Raw genomic sequence first — 23784 nt, 5'->3', positions numbered from 1 at the left:
TGAGACACAACAACCACAACCTTGCCCCCTGCTGGCCTGTAGGAATGAGGTACACTGGAAATGTGTGAGCCAGTTGCAGTACCACATAAGAACATAAACAGCTTGTCAAAGCAGAGGGGCCAAAGAGGGGACCAATTAGCTCATGTAACTGGTTTGGCTAGGTAATAGTTAAGTTGACCCAATATTTCATCCACATACTCCTTAAAGGTTTTTCTCTTCACTTGATAGTTTGAGATTCTTACAACTCTTTGGCAGAAAAACAAGACTTAAAGTCTTCCATCCTAAATGAACTTCACCAGGCTTTTTCATGGTGTGGGGGTCCACCTCTAGTTTAGTTCCCTTTTGTGTGGTCTTTGCACATTGGGTGCCAGAGATTAAGAATACTGTATTAGATTGTCTGGTGAGTATAAAATTGTGCCATTTGGTATACGGGCTGGCTTCCGTATCCTGGGCTCTGCACAATCCTAAACTTGATATATGGGGATTATAAAATTGGATGGATGGATGGATGAATGGATATAGTAGATAGATCTCTCCCTCTGCCTTCGACATGATCAAAAACCAGTTCCTCCTTGCCGCTCACTCTAAACATGGCATCACTAGGACAGCTCTTAGGTGGGTTGAGTCCTTCCTCCTGGGGAGATCCTACGGTGTGGCATAGAGAGATGTCAAGGGTGCGGCAGGCAAGTAAAGTGGGTGACCCAAGGATCAGCACTGGGCCCTCTCCTCATTTTTTCTATACTACTCCTCAATAGGCCCCATCATCCAGCTGCACCTATGGTTCCCTCAGGAAGACCACATGGTATCAGCTGAATTCTCTGCATGTCTCACTAATATTGCAACCTAGATAAGGAACACCATCTCCAGCTCAACTTAGTAAAGATGGACCTTCTTGGTTTCCCAGCTCATCCATCTATTTAGCACTGCTATGGGGTCTGGGGGGGGTCACTATCGCTATCACCCTCCAAATCTGTGCACAACTCAACCTTAGGGTGGTGATCAATGACCAGCTGTCCTTCAGGGACCATTTTGCTATGATCTCTTAGTCTTGTAGATTCATTCTATACAATAAGCACAAGATCAGACTATCAGACCGCATTCCAGGCTTTAGACTTTCCATGTCTGGACTATTGCAAATCTCTCCTGACAGGAGTACTGGCATGTCTCCCCAAGCCTTTACAGATGATTCAGAATGCAGCAGCACATTTGGTGTTCCTGTCATTCCTCTTTTCAGATCACTACATTTGCTCCCTGTGGAAACACATATTAAGTTCAAATCCTTGATGCTTGCTTACAGAGAAGTCAATGGGTCAGCACCTATATATAAGGGGACACTTCTTAGATCATATTTGTTGAATAGTGCCTGGTAATGCCGTCTCTGCATGGTATCAAATCTTACTCTCGACTCTTTTCATGTGTAGCTCCTAGCTGGTGGAATAAGCTGCCCACCTCAATTCAAACTGCCGACTCTCTCATTGTGTTTAAGAAGCATGTGAAGAGTCTCCTCTTTGGTGAATTTATGTCTAACTGATGTAAACTGTTAGGTTTTAGTAACCTGCTTGTCTTTGGTTCTGAGCTTGTCATCTGAGATGGTCATGTTTGTACCCTTGTCCTGTAACACATGTTCCCCAAAAGTTCCCAGATTGATTTCTACTCGATTGTATTTACCTCTTTCATCAGTCGCTTTGGATAAAAATGTCTGCTAAGACAAACACATGTCAATGTAATTGAAATACAATCAAAAGGACTGAGAGGAGGGATCCATAATTCAAGGGCATCTGTAATTAATGAGGTTTTCCTTTCTGCTTCAAGTCAGCATTACTTTATACAGCCAACAGAATGGCAGCACTAGGATGGCTTAACACACACAGATTTCTATGACGGAGACTGCACTTCGGTTACCCTTAACAGTGGTCACAGGCAAATTCTAAAAGTAGGTTGGTTATTTCGGCTGAAAAATCCTGGCCATATACTGTAGTAAGATTAATTGCTGCACTGAGATGTTTGATCCTGCCTGCATTTAACATATCCTGGCTTTGCATGAAATGCTTGCCGTGCTGGGTTTGTTTACATTGTGTCTGGAAGATTTCCAAGTCAACGTCTACATTATCAGGTATACTAACATGCACATTAGCTCACGGAGTACTTAAAGAAAAAAATAAAACACAAGGCACGCATCATTCCAGCAATGCTCTTGTGTGTCACTTGTCAAGTGCTGGAACGTGAATTGCAGGTTAGTGTTTGGAAACGAGGAGTGAGTCTTTCACTTCAATTAAAACATCCTGGACTTCACACAATAGGCCTAAGCTGGGTGTGACAATAGAGCAAAATGTCACTTGTTTTAGGAGTTACCCTCTTTTTGATTGTAAAGGATGCGGGAAAAAGCTGTTTTGATTTCAGGCTTAGCAACGGTGAAAAGCAATCTCAGAAACAGCAGAGAACTAAATCTATATATTTTGTATATTTTTCGTGACGTACAAGGTGGTGGAAACATTCCACAGCGATTCTGGTCCATATTGACAGGATAGCATCACAGAGTTGCTGCAGATTTGTCGGCTGCACATCCATGATATGAATCTCCTCTTCCACCACATCCCAAAGGTGCTCTATTGGATTGAGATCTGGTGACTGTGGAGGCCATTTGAGTACAGTAAACTCATTGTCATGTTCAAGAAACCAGTTTGAGATGATTTGAGCTCTGTGACATGGAGTGTTATCCTGCTGGAAGTAGCCATCAGAAGATGGGTACACTGCGGTCATAAATAGATGGACATGGTCAGTAACAACACTCAGGTAGGCTGTGGCATTTAAATGATGCACAGTTGGTGCTAAGGGGTGCAAAATGTGCCAAGAAAAATAAACCCATACTATTACACCCCCCCACCACCAGCATGAACCATTGACACAAGGCAGGATGGATCCATGCTTTCATGTTTTTGATGCCAAATTATGATTCTACCTTCCGAATGTCACAGCAGAAATTGAGACTCATCTGACCAAGCAAAGTTTTTCCAGTCTTCTAGTGTCCAATTTTGGTGTGCCCGTGTGAATTACAGCCTCAGTTGCCTGTTCTTAGCTGACAGGAATGGCACCCAGTGTAGTCTCAAGCTACTGTAGTTCATCTGCTCCAAGGTTCGATGTGTTGTGTGTTCAGAGATGCTCTTCTGCATACCTCAGTTGTAACAAGTGGTTATTTAAGTTACTGTTGGCTTTCTATCAGCTCAAACCAGTCTGGCCATTCTCCTTTAATCTCTAGCATCAACAAGGCATTTTCACAAAGAGAACTGATCCTCAAATGGATATTTTCACTTATTCGGGCCATTCTCTGTAAACCCAAGAGATGATTGTGCATGGAAATCCCAGTAGATCAGCAGTTTCTGTAATACTCAGACCAGCTCGTCAGGCACCAACAACCATGCCACATTCAGAGTCACTTAAATCACCTTTCTTCCCCATTCTGATGCTCAGTTTGAAATTCAGCAGGTAATCTTGACAATGTCTGCATGCCTAAATGCATTTAGTTGCAGCCATGTGATTAGCTGATTAGATATTTGTGTTAGCAAGCAGTTGAACAGTTGTACCTAATAAAGTGGCCGGTGAGTGTATAATAGATAGATAGATACATAGAAAAGTCACTATATGATAGATAGATAGATAGATCGAAGTTATAAAACTAAAAAAAATAAATCTAGTCTGCATTTCATGAATATGAAATATTAAAAAAAATGTAAATATGCTTTTTTGCAGGGTGTTAAAATTTTGCATACATGTTAAATAAGCATGAGTGTTTAATTTCCAGAAATTACGACAATCCAAATGAGATGTACATGGCTTTAAGAGTTTTGTATATTTAAAGATCCTGTCCCATTTTGCATCATTCTCAGACAATTCTGTGTCATGAGGGGCTGCACCGTGTTAGGAGACAGGCCTGGACAGGCCACCACTCCATCACTGGAGACCCTCAAAACACACCCTGCTCAGTTAACCAGCATGATGCACCAGTCAAACTGGGCAAATGAATACAACAAAAAAACAACACTTAAAAAAAAAAAAAAAAAAAAAAAAAAAAAAGAGAGAGAGAGATTAGTAGATTTTGGTTTATAATAATAAATTATTTGTTGCATTTATTACATTTAAGGTATTCTTAAATATAAGTATGCAGGGCTGGCCAATATGACCTCAAATAAATACTGCAATAATTAAACACATTTAAATCCATAATGATAAACTTTTTAAACAATGTTTAGTTGTCATGGCAGCCAGATATTTAAAGTTCTGTATTATATAATAAGCAGAAATATGACGTTTTAAGGGAGTGGGCAGTGATTTTTTACATTTTCAAAAGCCCTGCATATTTTGCATGTATATCCTGAGGTGATCAGAGCAGCAGAACAGGTTTCCATAGTCCAGGGCAGGGTGTGGCCCTGCCTAAGATGCTATATCAGTAGACTTCAAGCCCATCAGAAGTGGCTTTATCATAAACCAGACTGGAGGAACTAGTTCCAGTTATCTATGCGCTTCTTTATCACCCCCGGAGTTATTACGTAAGAGTGATGATTAGCCCTTTCCACACTTCTGCATTGTTTCTGCAAGGAGTCATCGATGGGTACATACTTTTCCAGTTAATCTAAGCAATGACAGAATCATGAAAGAAGAGCTTCTGCAGTGTCTCTCTGTGTTCAGATTCTAAACATAAGCATCTTACCTCAAGCTTTCCCACTGATGAAACTTGGATCAAAGGCTCCTTCCCATACCTGTTAAGGTACCAGGCAGTGTGCATTGGCAGCTGGGGCACAGGACTATAAAGGATGCCAGTGCAGTACCTCCATGGACACACTGCTTGATGAAGCGCATGTTGCTACCTGTACTGAACTGTATAAGCCAATTCTAAGCCACAGGGTGCTAACCACTTGCTCACAGACCCCAACTCTCAAACAGCCAGCAGTCTAAGCTGCACATGTTTGGGATGTGGAAGAAAACGCCACGTACACAGCAAAAAATCCACACACACAGGGAGGACATGCAGACTATACAAACAATGGACCCCACAACTTTGCTGCTGTGCCCAGCTTTGACTAACAGGCAGCTCTAAATTAGCTTTAAATAAACTTCCATGACCTGCTGCTATGTGTAGATTTGGCTCAAGTCCTGCACCTTATGCTGTGGCTCCCCACAATTCTGCAACAGAAAAAAATGAGATCACAAAATGAAGTAATAAATAAATGTAAAATAAGGTTGAAGACTGAGGCCTTGGTAAGTCACATATGAGACAGCTCTGCCAGTGTTTCAATGACGCTCGGCTTCTCTCAGGTTAAGGCCAGACTTTACACAAATCTTCCTACTCTGTTTGTACAAATTGTTTTTTTTATTGTGCAGTATGTGGTGTCACGTAAAACACCATACAAAGGCTTCAACAGCAGCGCAAACCATCAAAAATCTGCACATGAAGCTGTTAATCCACTGGAGAATTTAGACATTTTGACACAATTTCAAAAGAACAGGGAGAGGTTCAAATTACTAATGGAAAAATACTGCAAGTGACCTCACAACTAGGTGATTTAACAGAAAATTTGGAAGAACCAGCTTTTTAGGTTTTTTTTTTTTTACATTTCAAAGATTTAGCTTTAAATTACTACCAAAGCACAAGTTCCAAAGAGCGGCGAGTGACAATGCAGCCTCTGTATCAGGTGTAAATGATGACATGGCAATTTCAGAAGTCCTCTGCTTCCGCTCATAAACTGCACCCCCCCTCAATCCTTTACATATACTGTACATAAGAAGAGATTTTTCCCTCATGGTTTCATCACCATAGGCAGAAACCTTATTTAAGTGACTGCTTAGAAACCTTTGGGGGAAGGACAAAGTTGGGATCTGCCACCAGGTCCATGCAGGTCCTCTCTAGTTGGCGACTTTCAGTCCATCCAAGCATTTCATATTAAACTTTTAATACAACCTTACAGTTTCCCTAATTGTGCCAGGTGTTTATTTTTTATCAAGGAAAGGGATGCCCATCCGCTCCACTTTCCCGCATCCAATCCTGGTTGACCACTGCCTAAATATGAAGCTTGAATGTTCTCTGCGTGTTGTACAGTAATTCCCCACCACAGCTAAAAGACACACACATTAGGGTGACTGGCAGCTCCATGTGGGTGAGCACACGGGTGTACCCTGCAGTGTAGTGGCATCCCAGACATGACTTGTTCCTTCCTACACCCCAATTCTGAATAGTTTGTTCCCACAAGATGCAGAAAACCCAAACATATTCAATAAATAACATCCATCATAACAAGGGGTGTGTGTGTGTGAGAAGGTGACGGACTGGTGCCCCCACCAGGCTTGTTCTTACCCTTTGCCCAATGGTATTGACACCTTCCGACACTCAAGTGAGTTTGAAGATGTATCATTTATACACAGAACTGAACACAGTTTCAAATGTTTCTTCTAAATGCACTCTACATTTTTTTGTTGGTAGCACCTACAGTTCTTGTGGCTTTTTAAAGATTTTGCTTATTATTTATTTATAATTAGCAGCTAGAAAGTGCAGGAATATGACAATACAAATGTACTGATGTGTTCTGCATCACCCTGCTCTTTCAGAATGTGATGCAGACTTCCTTACTGACGAATGGAGCAAATCAGCTGCAATATGATAGACTAAGCCCTCCAAGTGACTGTTGGGTAAGCTAATGAGTCTTAAGCTAATGTCACATTATGCGACTTCTAGTCGTTGGGTATGCCAGAACTGTGGTTGCCAATCTTGTCGCCAGACCAGGTCAGTTTACACGACTGAAAAAAAAAAAAGGGAGACAGCACTGCGCAAAGGGTTAACAGGTACAGAGAGTTCAGCCACAGTCTCAGCCCTCCTTTTTCTTTTTCTATTCATTGTGGTAAATAAAATATGAGACATCAGATAGACAGGCTCCTCTTCTGTTTGTTAGGCCCAAAACTCCCACGTTCCTTAATCCTCATCGTTAAATTATAGGAATTGTACTCATTGGTTGCTAGCTCTCATGCAAACAGAGCCCACCGCTACGACTAAAAACAAAATGAAATTTGATTGATTTTATCAGAGCAAGTCAGAGACTAGCTGGAGTGAGGTTCTGGGTATGCCACATTACACAACTATCTCGGACTCACTAAGATTATGTACAGTAAATGAACTTTACCACTGAAAAAGTCGTGTAATGTGACGTGGCCTTAAGGCAGTGTTCATGTGGTGGGGGAGATTTCACAATTCCTACTTATGACATTTCATTGCATTCACATGATTTGAAGGTCAGGTTTTTTTTAAAGAGAAGCACAAGGTCCTTGTTGATATTCTACATAGTCCTTACCAAAAAAAAAAATTGAAACCGACGCATTTTAAAAGTTCATTTTTTTGGCTAAGTTATTAACTTATTTCTTTATTTTAGGTTCTTGACTGAAGTGAAAGGTCAGCACTACATCACAACTCAGAGCATTCAGGTAGCAATGGAGCATCTGACGATTGAGAGTGTCACATGAAAACTCTGACTGAGAAACTTGTGACTGTAAACTGCCAGCCCCTTTCCACAACCCACAGGATCTTCACCACTGACCACCAACACTTCAACAGGAATCCACCCACTACAGGTCTATGGGGTGTTAAGTCCTAAATTCAGGAGCATGGGGACTGCTAACCCTTGTTGCAAGTGAAAGGGAGGTGGGAGCCCATAAGGCCATGAAAGGCTTTTTGAAGATTTGACACCACACTTACTGAATGAAACAGAAAGGTCATTATGTGTTCTCATCTGCCTGGGGGGGCTTTAAATAACTGACCCAATCAGCAACTAGTAAAACGCCTGTGGGCTTCATGTTACGGATACTCTTCAGCAGCAAATAAACGCAAACTGTCACTTCTCATGTCTATAACTGATGCCTACAGCATAATTTGTAGAGCCCCCAATAGCATTTTAAACAAATCTGCACACACAAACGGGTTAGTGCCATAATATTCATAGCATCCATCCATCCATTTTCCAATCTGCTGAATTTGAACACAGGGTCACAGGGGTCTGCTGGAGCCAATCCCAGCCAACACAGGGCACAAGGCAGGAACCAATCCCGGGCATGGCGCCAACCCACCGCAGGGCACACACACCAAGCACACACTAGGGCCAATTTATGATCGCCTACTCCATCTAACCTGCATGTCTTTGGACTGTGGGAGGAAACCGGAGCACCCGGAGGAAACCCATGCAGACACGGGGAGAACATGCAAACTCCACGCAGGGAGGACCCAGGAAGCGAACCCGGGTCTCCTTACTGTGAGCCAGCAGCGCTACCACTGTGCCACCATGCCACCCTATTCATAGCATTCAATTCCAATTCTTCACTGCAACTTTTAATGTCTAAGGTACAGCTCAGTATTCATAGAGACCCTCCAGCTCCTTGTGTTCTCTCCCAGCCTGCATCATCAAAGGCAATTTCCTCATTTTGTCTGCTCAGCCTCAGCGCCCATTGATCCCAATTGCCATTGAGCAGCGTAAACACGGTAGAGCCTGTCCAGCGTGAGAAGTGTCAACGCTTCACTCCAATTCCAGACACCACTCGGGCATTCTCAGCATGGCCTGTTGCTTCAGCTGAAACCCCCTGCAAGCCAAATAAACAGCGCATGTGTGGTCTTCTGTCTGATCTCACACTCCTAGCTTCTAAAGACAGGTGGGCTTATCTTATCTCTTCTTGCACATTGACTGCAAAAAGAAAAAAAGAAAATCCATGAGAAAATAAAGTCCTATGAAATCTTGCATTCATTGGTGGACCCATCATAAATGGATCTGCCCAAGTTGATATGCACACCATGAGGGAACCATCTTAAAATGAGAGTTTAGGCCAGACTTGGCCAGTCATACCATGGTAGCTGTGCAGAAGCTTGAGGGTAAAGCTTGAGACCGACAGCAGCTACGGCTTTTCCACGTTCCCAACAATTAAGCAGCTACCGAGTTGGCAAGGTAGGACCCAGCATGAGTCAAACGTGTAACAAAAGAAATTTCTCAGCCCAATAAAGTTCTTTTTAAAAAGTTTACTGATATTTTAAAAAAGAACAAATCACAAAAATTCTGAAAGAAGTTATTGCACACGCAGAATAAAAGGCAAAAAGGGAAAAAGGGTTCTTCTACAATCTTAGCTTACTCATGTTAAACTTCAGTTACTTTCTAAACTTAAAGGTTGTGTTATGTTATTTCTTAATGGCAAACTTACATAGGCTTCACTTAGTACATGCAGTATGTTCTGTATGTATGGTTTGAAACTGTTTGCCCTCCATGCCTTACCAACTGCAAGACAGATCATAAACTGTGACTAGTCTGTAGTCAGAGGGACAAGAAATAATGAATACTCCATTTATAATTTAGCTTGTGGGGTTTATAATAGAATCCCACACTGACTATGCACTATATAGGCAAACATTTTAAGATAACTAAGAATACTTCTATCAATTTAACATAACCTAACTAACTGACAAAAGGCTCTTACACCAACTTTTAAATAGCATTGTCACCCCTCTGATGCCATCGTTGCCTGATCACTCGGCCACACGTGAAGAGCAGGTGAGCCTCATAAAGTGGCCACTCCAAATATAAATGAAGCTCTCACTTAATGCGTCTCCTTTCTGCATGCACAGTGGCACAGTGTAGCAGTCCTACCTTGTAATAAGAAAAACAGGGTTCAAGTCATGGAGACTCCCTGTATGGAGTTTGCATGTTCTCCGTTCTCTGTGTGTGCAGGTTTATGCAGACTGGAGATGCTAACTTGCTCCTGATATATGTGTGTGTGTGTGTGAATGTCAGTTCATCCTGTAATGGGTTAGGTTTGCTCCTGCTTTGCGCCCAATCCTTGCTAGGAGAGGCTCCAGCTTTTCCACAACCCTGCACTGGATAAGCGGGTCTACAAAATGGATACAGTATATGGATTTCTGCAATCAAAAGGACCTTCAACTTCCACAGTGGGCGTTATTTTTTGTAAGGTGGGTCTTCACTTAGCCTCTTTTATATCTTATTTATAGCTGCCAAGTTCTTAACAAGTCATATACTTAAATGATCATCAAAGCCAAATGTGAATGGCAATGCATATTATTTACACATTTTCTTTTGTTTAACTTCTGCCTGCTCTTTCAAACTTGCATTTTAGGAAAGTTTGGTAGGTAAATCGGCCATAAATCAAGGTACATTTGAGATCAGTGGCTTAGATAGTTTTATAAAAGTGCCGTCCAATGCAGTATTTTGTTCCTGTCTTGTGCCTGATGGTTGCTGGGATAGGCTCCAGCTGCCCCATGATCCTGTGCTTGATAAGCAGATTATGAAATGGACGGGTTCATAAATTAGCAAGTGCATTAGAGTTGAACATTTTTCATGCAATCATAAACAGCACAATAAACGTGAAATGGATCTTTAAGCCAACATCATTGATTTATTTAGACATAAATAAAACGGAGTAACTAATAGACAATACACTTGAAAAAGAAAATGCTACATTAAAAAATAAATTTAGTAAAGGGAGTGGTGTTTATTTCCTTCAGTATGAATCTGCCAGACGTTAGAATGCTATGCTTTCTCTTGGTGTTATTCAGGTTTTGTGACACTTAATAAAAATGAGATTACAGCCCATTACAGGCTCACGTATTAACAAACACGGACAATAGGAATAATGCCATGACCTCTGGTTTATGGGGAGTGTAACTGAGCCCCAAACCCCAGACACTTCACCCACACAAGTCCCGGGTTCAAATACATAGTTTTGTTTGACAAAATACCTTCAATCAGGCTTCCACAATGCACAATATATTTTTTTTGTTTTCCTTCTTTTACTATCTTTCTTTTCTACTACTCCTCCAATCCTCTGAGGTGAGCATTGCCCTCCTGCTGCTTTACCCACTCCACCTGACCTGGGGGATGTGGAGCAGTTTGTTTTCAACATGGATCCAGAAGTAATTCCAGTGCAACAACCCACCACAAAGCACATACAGGGCAGCTGGAACTTCTACAGGACAAGGCAGCCTTCACTCAGTGGCACCAAAGTACCACAGAATGGCCTTCCATTGGGACTACAGGTCTCATGCTACACTATGGGTGCACAAATGAGAGACCCACCACAGGGACCACCCAGTGTACATGGGAAAACATGGTTCCAGGAGGCAGAATACCCCTGTCCTTCAACTAATGCAGCCTCCCGACTGGGAAAGGGAATACCACCAACCATACTGCAGATTTAACTCTCCATTATGGTAGGTACCACTTTCAGAAACTTTATATTTACAAAATACGAACAACAATTAGCCAAAGATCCTCCACAAACAACAACTAGTGTCAGTATGTGAGTTGATGTAATTTTTTCAACTCTTGGAATCTTGTGTCCATAGAAGCTACTTAAGCCATTGCAAGCCTGTCTAGGCTCAGTTTTTAACTACATCCATCCATCCATTATCCAACCCACTATATCCTAACTACAGGATCACGGGGGTCTGCTGGAGCCAATCCCAGCCAACACAGGGCGCAAGGCAGGAAACAAACCCTGGGTAGGGCGCCAGCCCACCACAGTTTTTAACTACATAATACTGTTATTAAAAACATGGATTTTACATACTCCACTAATACACGTAATTATACTCTATTATCCATATTAATTTGAGTATGATTCATTGTTACAAAATATTTAATAAACAAAAATGTGATATCTGTCCTTGGAGAAGTAAATAAGAAAAAAATTTAAAATGCTCCTACTTTCAAAATGTCTCTGAACACACGTGAATGTTACGCCATGAATGCATTTTCTGCCTTGTTCAATTGTGGTCTTTCACTGCAACTCCGTCAAAAAGAAAGAACACAAGTCAGAAATTTGCTAGGAAATAAAATCTGAGATAGAATACTAATTGTACTAAAGCCTTTTACTCTCTGGTAGAGTAATGTAATTCCTCATTAAGCAGTTGTTATAATTGCTCAGAGTCCCAAAACAAGTAAGCTCTGGCAGTTCCAAAAATGCTCTCTAGGATGGGAAACACTGTCAAAAAATCCCAGCTAGACACAAATAGGATCTCAAAGAATCTCTATAAAATAAAAGATTTATTTTGAACAAAATAGAATAAAACAAAAGTTTTGTGGACTACTGGTAGCATGAGGTGGTATCTGCAGCTGATTCAGGTTGAACAGGTAGTTCAGCTCCTCTAGAATGGCACATCCATATGTGCCATCGCAAGTGGGTTTGCTGCATCTTCCAGCACAGTCTTAAGAGCATGGCAGAGATACCAAGAGACGGGCTGTTACATGAGGAGAGCTAGACAGGGCAATAGAAGGGCATCAACCCAGCAGCAGGACCGGTGTCTGCTCCTTTGTGTGAGGAGGAACAAGAGGAGCACTGCCAGAACCCTACAAAATGACCTCCAGATGGCTACTCATGTGCATGTTTCTGACCAAACTGTCAGAAACAAACTGTACGTTGGTGGCATGAGGGCTCAACGTTTTCTAGTGGGACATGTGCTCACAACCCATCACCATCCAGGTCGATTGGCATACGCCAGAGAATACCACAATTGGCAGCTCTGCTATTGCTCTTCACAGATGACAGCAGGTTCACACTGAGCACATGTGATAGACGTGAAAGAGTCTGGTGAACATTATGTGGCATGCAACATCATCCAGCATGACTGGTTTGGTGGTGGGTCACCAATGGTCTGGGACGGCATATCCTTGGAGGGTCACAGATGCCTCTCTGAGGTACCTTGACTGCTGTTAGGTACTGGGATGAACTCCTTACAGCTATTGTCAGACCTTACGCTGGTGCAGTGGGCCCTGGGTTCCACCTGGTGCAGGACAATGCCCAGCCTAATGGGCCAGAGTGTGCAGCCAGTTCCTGGATGACGAAGGCATTGATGCCACTGGCAAGCATGTCACCCAGACCTGAATCAAACTGAGAACGCCTGAGATGTTATGTATCAGTGCATCCGACACCACCAAGTAGCACCACAGATGTTCCAGGGGCTCACAGACGCCTTGATCCATGTCTGGAAGGAGATCCCCAGAACACCATTCGCCATTTCATTAGGAGCATGTCCAGACATTGTCGAGGGTGCCTACAGGCATGTGGGTGCCGTACATGCTACCGAGTCAGATTGTGAGTTGACTGAATGGGTCAGCCAGTGATTTCAATTTTCAACTTTGATTTTCGTTGTAATGTTGAATCTAGCCCTTAATGGATTGGATATTTTAATTAAAATCATGCAACAACAGTCAATTTAATTCTCAACTAAAATGATTTTACTCTCAACTAATTACACAGTACTGCTTTCTACTTTAATATTTCATTCATCGAGATCCAATGTGTAATTTAAGTGTTCCCTTAATTTTTTTGAGCAGTGTATAACAGCTGTGTACCATTCCTCTACTTTTTAGTTATATCGAGATATTAATTTCAAACACTTTTCCAGTATGTGACATATTTATATTTTAAAGCAGATTAGGGAATTACTAACAAAGGTAGTCTCAATATGTGGATACTTAATATCCACCAGCTTGAAAGCGCATTCCACTTGACAAGCCATCTGTTGATCAGATTTATTTTCCTATCAATTTTAGTTATTTTCATCGTCATGTAATGCAAATCAATGAGAAGAGTAATGAGTTGACAGCATTGTGAGAACTGCTACTTCCTCTTGGTCATAGAAATAGTTGTGTGGGAATGCACATTTTTAGTATACCGTTTTAATTAAAACATTATCTTTCATGTTGGATGGGATATTGGTTAGTGTTGCTGCCTCAAGGGGTAGTAGGTTCAAAGCTCTTGACTGGTCATTGTTTGTGTGGAGTTTATCGATTCTTTCTATGCATTCACAGGTTTTCCTTTTGGGTTTCTCAGTTATCCTCCTAAAGACTTGTGCCTCTGTATGGGTGTGTGGAGGAGTGTGTGCTGTCCACAACAATTTCCCTCCTAGCATCTGCTGCAGACACAGTTGGTTCCAGCCTCGTGGATTCCTGAAAGTCATGCCATGTCATGTTTTGTTCTTTCATAGTTTCACATATACAAATGCAATGAGCAAGCTGTCTTGAATTGTTTACCATGTGACCTGGAAACCACAATGCAATAGGACATTGTATACATTACTAAAATGCTGGGAATGTTTACTCTTATGGACGCTTGGAATTAAGACACCAATGATAAAATCATTGATAAATGTTTATATGTGTGAAGATCACAAGCCTATAGACAGAGTCAAACTGTTTCTTGACAAAGTGTTTGCCATGCAGTGCAGTTCTGGCCTTCATCTTATTCTTGAGTGTGGTGATACAAGTGAGGATATTTTTTTTTACTTTTATTAGTAACACCCAGTCACTCAAATGATTTTTCAGGAATAGTTTAGAATGTTAGGAATTACATCTTACATATAAATTATTGTCCGGTGATGTGCTGTGTTCTGCTTTGAAAAGACTACATGACTACAGGAGACCTGAACTGGACACATACTGTAGGTTCAGATAATGGATGGATACAATGTCTGTTTTTTTTTTCCTTATGTGTGTGCAGTGGAAATATGTGAAAACATTTTATTAATTGTCTTCATGTAAATGGGCCTTGTCATAGACAGGCCCTCCATTTAAGGGATGGGCCCCACTGCTGACATCCATAAGTGGATCTGGGAATATTATTTTTCACACAATTAACTTTTATGCTAGTTATTTATTTAAATCTGGTAATGCTTTAAATGAATGATCCCCAGTCTAAGTTGCAACACACTGGTTTACTAACTCACAGACCCCGTAGAATACCAAAAAAAGGGAGCTGCATTAGTCAGTCATCAAGGAATATGCCGAATTAAAGCTGTTAGTACATAAAAATTTACAACAGGTGAGACGTATCTCTAAACTCAAAAGAATGCAAAGAATTAGGGGGACTTAATGGAATTAGCAAACCTATTTCACTTTAGGCTCCAGATCTCCTTACAGTTCAGCGACAGAGGGATTTGCTAATTCAAACCTCAGGCTGCAGGATGTTATTCCATGTCAGGTCTGTGCTGACAGGCTTGCAGAAACAATTGGATTTTTTTTTAAATTTCCTAGATCCCAGATTCAAAACACTTTCTTGTTCTAAATGTGAAAAATTTTTCATTCTGCTTAGTCCTCTGAGGCACTCAATAAGCTTAAATACAAAAACAGGCTCAGAGACCACTAGGTGACCCAAAACAATTCAGCTGGGCTCAACAGCACTGAAACAGATGTTGTGACCTCAGCCCACAGTCTTGCAGGGCCCACCCAACACCAGAGAGGCCAGATACCTAATGGAAACCAATGAAGGAAGCAAACTTTTCATATGCTTGACGCTGTTGATTGTCTGCACACTCTCTTTTAGAATCACACTTTTTACTTGTTAGCAATATTTGGCGAGATACCAAAGTGTTCAGTTTACAAATTACATAATGTACATAAAACATGGAAGTTCATAAGGTCTGGGATGGCATTTTTCAATGTGTTCCTAAGCTGCATTTAGGAAAGCAAATGCTGTTTGCCAAGGAAGTTAACCTTTCAGGTTACAGATCATTCACCTCACATACTCTGTGAACCACAGAAGACACGAGAGCCGAGTTCATATTCAAGCCCTGCAATTAAAACACCTTCACAAACTGAGCCTGATGGCATGGAAAATTACAACTATTTTATTTTCTGCAGCATGTGCCACCAACACAATCCTACCCAGTAAGAGGGAAGAGTAATGGGAGGGCAAGCTGTAAATGAGGATAAATCCCAAACATTATAAAAGGAGGTAAAGGCTGAGGTTAGGCCAAGCCTGAACAGGGAGGCCCGGTGCCTGATGTGTGACAAGTTCATTTGCTCCTGCAGCTCACCATGCGACCCTAAAAGAGTTGCTTAACCCACCTTTGTTACAATTCTAAAAAAAATATATGTGAACAGCGGCAATGTATCCTGTTTGTGTATGTCAACGGCAACTTAACTGTTAGTAATTTTTCCAATTGTCTGCTCTTTGTTCAACTTGTCTACTACAACAATTAACTGGCCATAAACTCATTCTGATCTTGTCCAAACTGCAATGTCTTATTTTCTTGGGGGGGGGTGGTCTCACAGCCTAATATATTTACTAAACTTCCCAGCCACTTAATAGTGCACACTGTTATATATAGTAAGGGACACACTTCACTTTAACCCTGCACCCCCATCCTGTTGTCTTTCCCAATGTGCTGCCATCTTATTCCATATGCAGGCTGCCAATGTTGATCAGCCACAATGTTAAAAATTACCTGCCTAATATTGCGGAGGTCCCCCTCGTGCAGGCAAAACAGCTCTCACCTGTCGAGGCATGAACTCCACAAAAGGTGTCCTGTGGTATCTGGCAGCAAGATGTTAGTAACAGATCCTTTAAGTCCAGCAAGCTGTGACATGAGGCATCCATGGATCAGACTTGCTTTTCCAGTACATCCCATAGATGTGTGATTAGAAACACTTTGAACTCTTTCTCATGTTTCTCAAGCCATTCCTGAACAATTTTTTTCAGTGTGGCAGGGTGCATTATTTTACTGAGAACAACCATTTACGTGAGAACAACCACTGCCAGCAGAGAATAATGTGGCCATGAAGGGTGTACATATTTTGCAACAATCTTTAGGTAGGTGGTCTATGTCAAAGTAACATCCACATAAGTGCAAGGACCCAAGGTTTTCCAGCAGAACATTGCCCAAAACATCACACTGCCTCCACTGCCTTGACATTTTCCCACAGTGCATCCTACTGCCATCTCTTCCCCAGGTAAACAACACACATGCATCCAGCCGTCCACTTTTTAAAGGAAAATGTGATTCCTAAGACCAGGCCACCACTTCCTATTGCTCCATGGTCCATTTCTAAAGATTTCGTGCCCAATGTAGGTGACAGGAGTCAGCATGAGTACACTGACCAGTCTGCTGATACGCAGTAAGCTGTGATGCACTGTGATCTGACATCTTTCTATCATGGCCGACATTAAGCTTTTCAACAATTTGTGCTACAGTAGTTCTTCTGGGGGATTCAACTAGACGGGCTAGCCTTTGCACTGCACGTACATCAATGTGCACATAATCCTGTTGCCAGTTCACCGCTGTTCCTTCCTCAGACCACTTTTGGTAGGTACTAACCACTGCCCAAGACCTGCTATTTTGGAGATGCTATGACCAAGTCGTTTATCCATCACAATCTGGCCCTTGTCAAAGTCACTCAGATCCTTAGGCTTGCCCATTTTTCCTGCTTCCATCATATCACCTTCAAGAACTGATTGTGCATTGGCTGCCTAATATGTCCAATGCCTTGACAGGTTCCATTGTAATGAGATAATCAATGTTATTCACTTTAACTCTCAGCAGTTTTAATGTTGTGGCTGATCGTTGTGTATGTTTGCTGCTTTCACAATCAAATTCACCTAATGCATTGTTTTACTGTATATGTTTGCTTAGGAAAATACACCTTATAAAATAAAGTTCTGTTTTTTTATTTAATTTCAAGAACATTCAACATATCATTTTAGATCTGGTGCATATCACAGATATGCAGTACATACACACGCACACCATGACAAGTACCAGAGTATGACAAAGGTAATAGCGCTGCAGCCTCATAGCGCTAGAGTCCTGCGTTCAGCTTCTGGCCTGGTCATGGTTAGTGTGGGGTTTACATGCTCTGCCGACGTCAGGGTGGGCATTCCTATGGGTACTCTGGTTTCCCTCCAACAGAAATGCATGTTAAATTATCTGCCAACACTAAATTAGCGCCATATGAGTGACTGTGAAGACTGCTGTAATGGAGTGGCTCTACATTCTAGTCTGATGCTTTATGCCTGATGCTACTGGGTGAGATCCCAGCCCCTGTGACCCTTAACAGAAGTAATCATGTCTGATAATGGACAGACGGAGGTATATGATATAATTAATTTAGGCATAAGGCTATCTATATTCTACTTGGTCACTGTAAAAAAGGAAAAACGAATTCACTTCCTCCTATTCTGGTACCACCTGGCTTTTAGCATGTGAGGGAGGACCCAAAAATTCCTAAAATTGTTAAAGAAAAAAAAAAAACTTTCCTATAAAACCACAACCATTCCATTTTCATCACTTTCAAATTATTCACTTTGACATGCAATACATTCCTGTAAACATTTTCTGTACTCATCTTTTATTACCGTTTCTAGAACCTTCCGCAGTTTTTGCTGTATTTCTTCCACAGTAGAAAATCCGTCCGTCTCCATTTAATTTTGGGAAAAAAAAAAAAAAAGTCACAGGGAGTGAAATCTGACAAATTCAGGAGGTGTGAAGCATTAACCGCGTTTTTTTTTTTTTGGGTCAAAATCTCTTTGATGGACAATATGGTGTGTGCAGGGGTGTTGTCACAGTCTAAAATGCAGCCATTGCTCTGGACATTTTTTTTTCCTCATGCTTTCTCATAGACATCTCAACGCTTCAGTGAAATGCCACAGTTTGCAGGCAACAAACTCTTTATGAGCAAGTCCATCAATGTCAAAGAATGTGATCATCATTGTCTCATGAAAATGTGCCATGATGACTTGGAGAAGAAAAAAAAATGTCCAAAGTCATCTGCGTCATTGTAGAAAAAATGCCTTAAATACGCACACAATCAACTCAACGATGCCACTCAGCAGACTGTTTAACCAGAAAGTAGGCAAACAATGCATAATTAAATATTTGATATTTACAGCCTACTCCCAACACTATTGATTGATTGTGGGAATTTTTCGGTGCCCCATCATATATTGAATTTTTTGTAATCTTGTTTTTATGTCTTATTACCATGCTAAATGATCATTTATGTCTTGCTTGCATTCCTGATAATTAGCGAGGTGCTCTGAAGCAAACATTTACAAAAAGTGCAGTATACAAATTATTTAAGTATCAGCCCGGGTAGAGAAGAGAAAAAAAAAACCTATTGCGCTATGATGACTGTTAAGGTACTATTTTAATACCACTTAAAGTCATTCTGGATTATTGTGCATCATGGAGAATATTCAAATGGCTCACATTTATAAATTTAAATAATACAAGATGGACCTTGAAATAGACAAGTGGACTTGAGACTGTTAAGTTAAATAATTTATCTTTCTGATTTAACATATACCTTTAATCCTTTAATTTAGTTTAAGAAAAGCAAAAGTGCATAACACCAACAGTGTGTATGTTGATATCCATGTTACAACGAAGCGACTACAGTGCCGCACCTTTGTAGAGAGTTTTTTTAACACTACTGTATGACTGCAGTATAATTTTTAAAGACCTATAAAAACCTTTACTGAGAGATCTGCTTATGCGTGCATACTTGATTCAGGCATCTTCACCATTCCAAAGCCTTGTCATGCAACTCTTGCTGAACACGCATTCACCTTTGTGGCTCCTGATCCCTGGCACACTCTCCCTAGGTGTGCCCGTGAGGCTCCCTGATAAACAGCTATTCCTCTCCTACATTTCTGCTCACCTATACCTGTGTTTTTCTGTTTATTTTTCACTATAACCTTACTCTTTTGTACCTGCTCTAATTCTTATGACCTGTTATTTTCATGTGTTCTTGGCCCTCCCCATGGCTGCATAGGTTTTCCTTCTGGTCACCCCAGTTTTCACCTATATTCCCAAAGACGTGCAGGTTAGGCTGACTGATATCTCCAAGTAGGCCCCTGGGTGAATTTGGGTTGCATGAATACACTCCATGATGAACTGTTGCCCTGTCTTGGCCTTTTTCCTGCCTTGTACCCAGTGCCGCCAGGATAGGCTCTGGCCCACTGACACTGAACTGGATTATTCTGCATTATTATGTTCTGATTTATATTAATGACATTGATTCTATTGTATTCCATTGTGTACTGAGAAGGCACCAAAAATAAGTCAAAAACAAAAAATGGTCAAGCCATGATACCACACTGACACATGTTTGCCCCTTGCTTGTTGGGTGAGGCATGTGCTGCCCCTTTATACAATTTATACACATATTATTATCAGGTTATTAGACTGTTGCTGCCAATATTCTAGAAAATACATTTAAACAGACATCATCATTGTACACATTACTACTTTTTTGTGTGGCAGATGACAATTATGACCAAACTGCATCAATATGCTCTTTATCATAAGCTCAAAATGACTGCATTTAGTACAAATCTCAATTCCACATTTCTCTCCTGCCTTGCATCGTAACAAAAAAAGTGGATTCAGAAAATAGATGGATGGAGTCATCATAAAAAGAAAAGCTCTCCAGTCATTTTAAATGTTACATCATTTGTATTTGACTCTCCCGGTTAGAAATCTGAAACAGAGAGAATGAAGAACAAGCATCACTTCTGACATGAGAGAGTAGTTAGTGCAGAGGTCAAGCAACAGGACCGCTTGTAAAGCCACAACTAAACAGGTCTTTTGGAGACCGCTAAGCATGACAAGAAAGGTTCTCGCCTTCAGCACAATTTCTACATTTCACTTAAAGAAATACACATTTTCAATCTCAGAAACTTTTTTATTTGCCTCAAAATTGAAGTTAGAATAATAAGAATTTCACCTCTGGTTTCCTCTCACATCCAGAAGATGTGCAAGTAAGGTTGCTCAACACTCAGTCATAAGAGTTCAAATACTGTAACATAAACAGTAAGTGAAAATTATTATAATACCGGTACATGCAAATACATATTGTAAATGATTATATGTGTATGTTCCACGCTCAGTAGACTTTCAATAATTTATTTACGGCATTTTTGTCAACTGTTTTGAGGAGATAGGCAAGTACGAATTTCATTGTACTCTATACCCATGACTTTACTTGGTGGCTCAGAATAGGCTGGGCGTTCCATACAGAACTGTTTCCTGCATTGTACCCAATGCTGCCAGGACAGGCCCATGCTGTTGTGAACGTAAAGCTGGAATAAATGGCCTCAGTGAACAGATGGATTGATTCCACTTACGTTTTCGGTAATTACAGGGAGTAGTTTTGTTCTGTGTCCATTGTTAGGATGGGCATTTTGTAATGTAATTTAAGAATGGCAGTTTGCTTTGACGTATTATTGTTGTTCCCAGAATTTTTCTGCGCTGCCCATATCTAGTGTTACATACTTCTAATTGTTGGATTGTCTAGCTATGAGAAATTGACTCCCTGAACGATTAGAAGGGCAGAATGAAAGCCCAAGTCTTAGCATCCATGGTGGAATATTAAACCCCTATGGTTATTGCTAGGTTTCAACTACATTGTGAAATGTCTTCCCTCTACAATTTCCATTTTTATATCTATCTACAAGGTCCCACCAGTCTTTTTACTCTGTTCATGCCCACATGCAACAGACTTTTACAACAATTGACCTTTGCTTTGAATCTTTTATGTTTTGTCTATGGAAGCAATATGATGTCTAGTGCTTATACTGCCTTTTCACACAAGCCGTGTGTAATGTCTGAATTTAACAAGGCTCACCTAAAAGCACTAGGTCAGGATACAAGATGGTGATCTAGATGCATGTAAAGGCAAACCAGCTGTGAGAGATGATTTACAAATTGTGACAAACTTAACTTAGAAGAGACAAATAACTTAGAACCACTTAATATGTGATTCCTAGCTGGAGTAACAAGGGCACCTATTCCAAATAAAATTTCCTCTTTTCCTCGAATCAGACTTCAGTATTTTCTCCCCTTGCTGTATTTTGATAACCAAGCCAGAATTTTTCCCCCCTTCCTATTATGTAGCAACAGCAATAACTGTGCAAAAAAGTGATCTACATTGCCCACTGCTGCCTGCCAGGGAATGTAATATGCTTAAATACCATCAAAGCCTGAGGGGCCCAGGACTGACCAGCAAGCTACAGCTTTATGAATACATGTTTGTCCCTCTCTTTACAGAAAACCCTGAGAGTGCAGTACAAGTGAGTACAGTTAGCAGCTCAGAAAAAAAGAACAGGGAGTCCTTAGAAAAGTCCAAGGCATTAGCCATGGTCACCGGCACAAACAAAGGGGGCATTCAAAGCACCTGCTTCATACCTGGTTAAAGTGCTCCCCAAATCCTGCTTCTTTGAAACAGAAAATAGAATACACCAAAGATATGACATGAGAAGAGAACCATTGAAAGACAAAGAAATGTAGACCCTGTATAGTCTGAAGGGGTTCCTTTGGCTTTGGATGGTTGGACACTCACTCTTAAAAATAAAGGCACCAAAGTGGCTCTTGAGAGCAATGCCATAGGTTCCCAAATGAATAATCCACATGAAGGGTCCAGAAAAAACATTTACGTATTTACTTCTGTAACAAGGTTCCACAAATAACCAAGAAGAAACGATAACAGATTTGTGAAATACAAATGGTCTTGTGATTTTAACAGGATTCTTCCTGTGTACAGCAGGTCCTGCTAAGTTCAGATTTTCTTGGTGTTAGTACCTTGTTAGGTAGCCTACTATACATTAATAATTGCTTTTTGTCCACTTAGTAAGAACCTTTTCAAAGCCCAAAGAAGCAATTTCACATGCAAAGAATGCTTCCCTGAATGAAAAGGTTCTTTGTCAAGCAATGGATCTATGAGGAAGCACAAAAACCAAGGAAGGTACCATTGTGGAACAATTATTTTTAAGAGTGTACAGTGAAGGTTACTACGTAAGAATAACTTCAGTATTTCATAAAAGTTTTTCAGTTTATAACAGAGATGAAATACCTACTAGGGTGTGGTAGATTAAGTATTCAACTCCATCCATCCATCCATTTTCCAAACCCACTAAACCAAGTTTAAGGATGATGGGAAGTGGAGCAAGCAGTCAGTCTTAAATTCATGCAAGTGTCTCTGTCAACCTGTCTTATCATATATCCTTTATTACTTAAGAAACACACCGCTTTACAATTCGACATGATCCATTGAGAAGATCCATCATGCAAGTGTAGCATCAGCTTCTGAGATTTACTTCTGGTAGCATAACATAGCAAATGAATCCAAGTGACCTTGAGTTTCGGTCAGAATACAAAACCCCGCATTTATGTGATGACCGCTAATCCTTACAATAGCGGTGGCACCGCAAGTCACAATGCAGGGACTGACTAAAATGCAGCTGGGTGGCAATGCTGTCAGACGATGGTTGACACGCAGCCGGGTCTTAGCTAAAAACCTCAACAGAAAAAAAAAACATCCAGCAAGCGAATATAGCAGCCTGTTCCAAAGTACTACGTGATCAGAGATTTTCCGCTGATTGCAACTTCTCTCTTCCTTTCCACTACAGCATGCAAGTAACACAACAGCGACTATCATCATCTCAAGCCCTCATATTCTACACGTATACAATAAGATTTTTTGGGACTACGGACCCCCGAAACCGATCAAGTTACACAAAAGCATAAAAAGTGTAATTTTACTCACCATTGCTTTTTCTTTTCTTATGTGTACCGCGGGTCCGAACTTTTTCGTGTGTGCCTTTTCCTCCCCAAGTGCCTCTTCGCCTTGACTCAGCTACCGATGAGTACCTTTAAACTTGTTCAATTAGTCTGGAGAACTATAAAGCCGAAAGAGGTTTAAAAGCTGAAGACACGTAGCATTCTCCCGGTCCAGCCCTCCCTGCCTCCCACCTCCAATGACTGTAATTTGCATATTGTTAGCGGGCGGGATGTATGACGCCACAAAGACCGCCCCTTCAGGGAAACTTAGCTGAGCCTACGCTCTCGCCTGGGACGGAGTTGAAATTGTGAAATTGACAGAGGGTGAAAGAAGATACGTGCGTGGACTTATCGAGGTACATCTCTTCAGGTGATAGCTAAAAATCAAAACATTTTATTACTTTCCATCCAAGACACTA

At 41.0% G+C, this 23784-nt stretch overlaps 1 protein-coding gene across 1 annotated transcript in view; it reads right to left on the bottom strand.

The window, feature by feature from the left end:
* The window catches only part of papss2b (3'-phosphoadenosine 5'-phosphosulfate synthase 2b), a 60288-nt gene extending 36735 nt beyond the window's left edge, over positions 1 to 23553 (bottom strand). The window contains exon 1 of the mRNA XM_028795417.2: positions 23352 to 23553. Coding sequence (XP_028651250.1) covers positions 23352 to 23354 — 3 coding nt within the window. The 5' untranslated portion in view covers positions 23355 to 23553. The remainder of the gene's footprint in view (positions 1 to 23351) is intronic.
* Positions 23554 to 23784: the final 231 nt, after the last annotated feature.

Source organism: Erpetoichthys calabaricus, chromosome 2 (genome assembly GCF_900747795.2).
Source record: "Erpetoichthys calabaricus chromosome 2, fErpCal1.3, whole genome shotgun sequence".
Classification (NCBI taxonomy): domain Eukaryota; kingdom Metazoa; phylum Chordata; class Cladistia; order Polypteriformes; family Polypteridae; genus Erpetoichthys; species Erpetoichthys calabaricus.
This window is presented reverse-complemented; position numbering and strand designations above follow the sequence as displayed.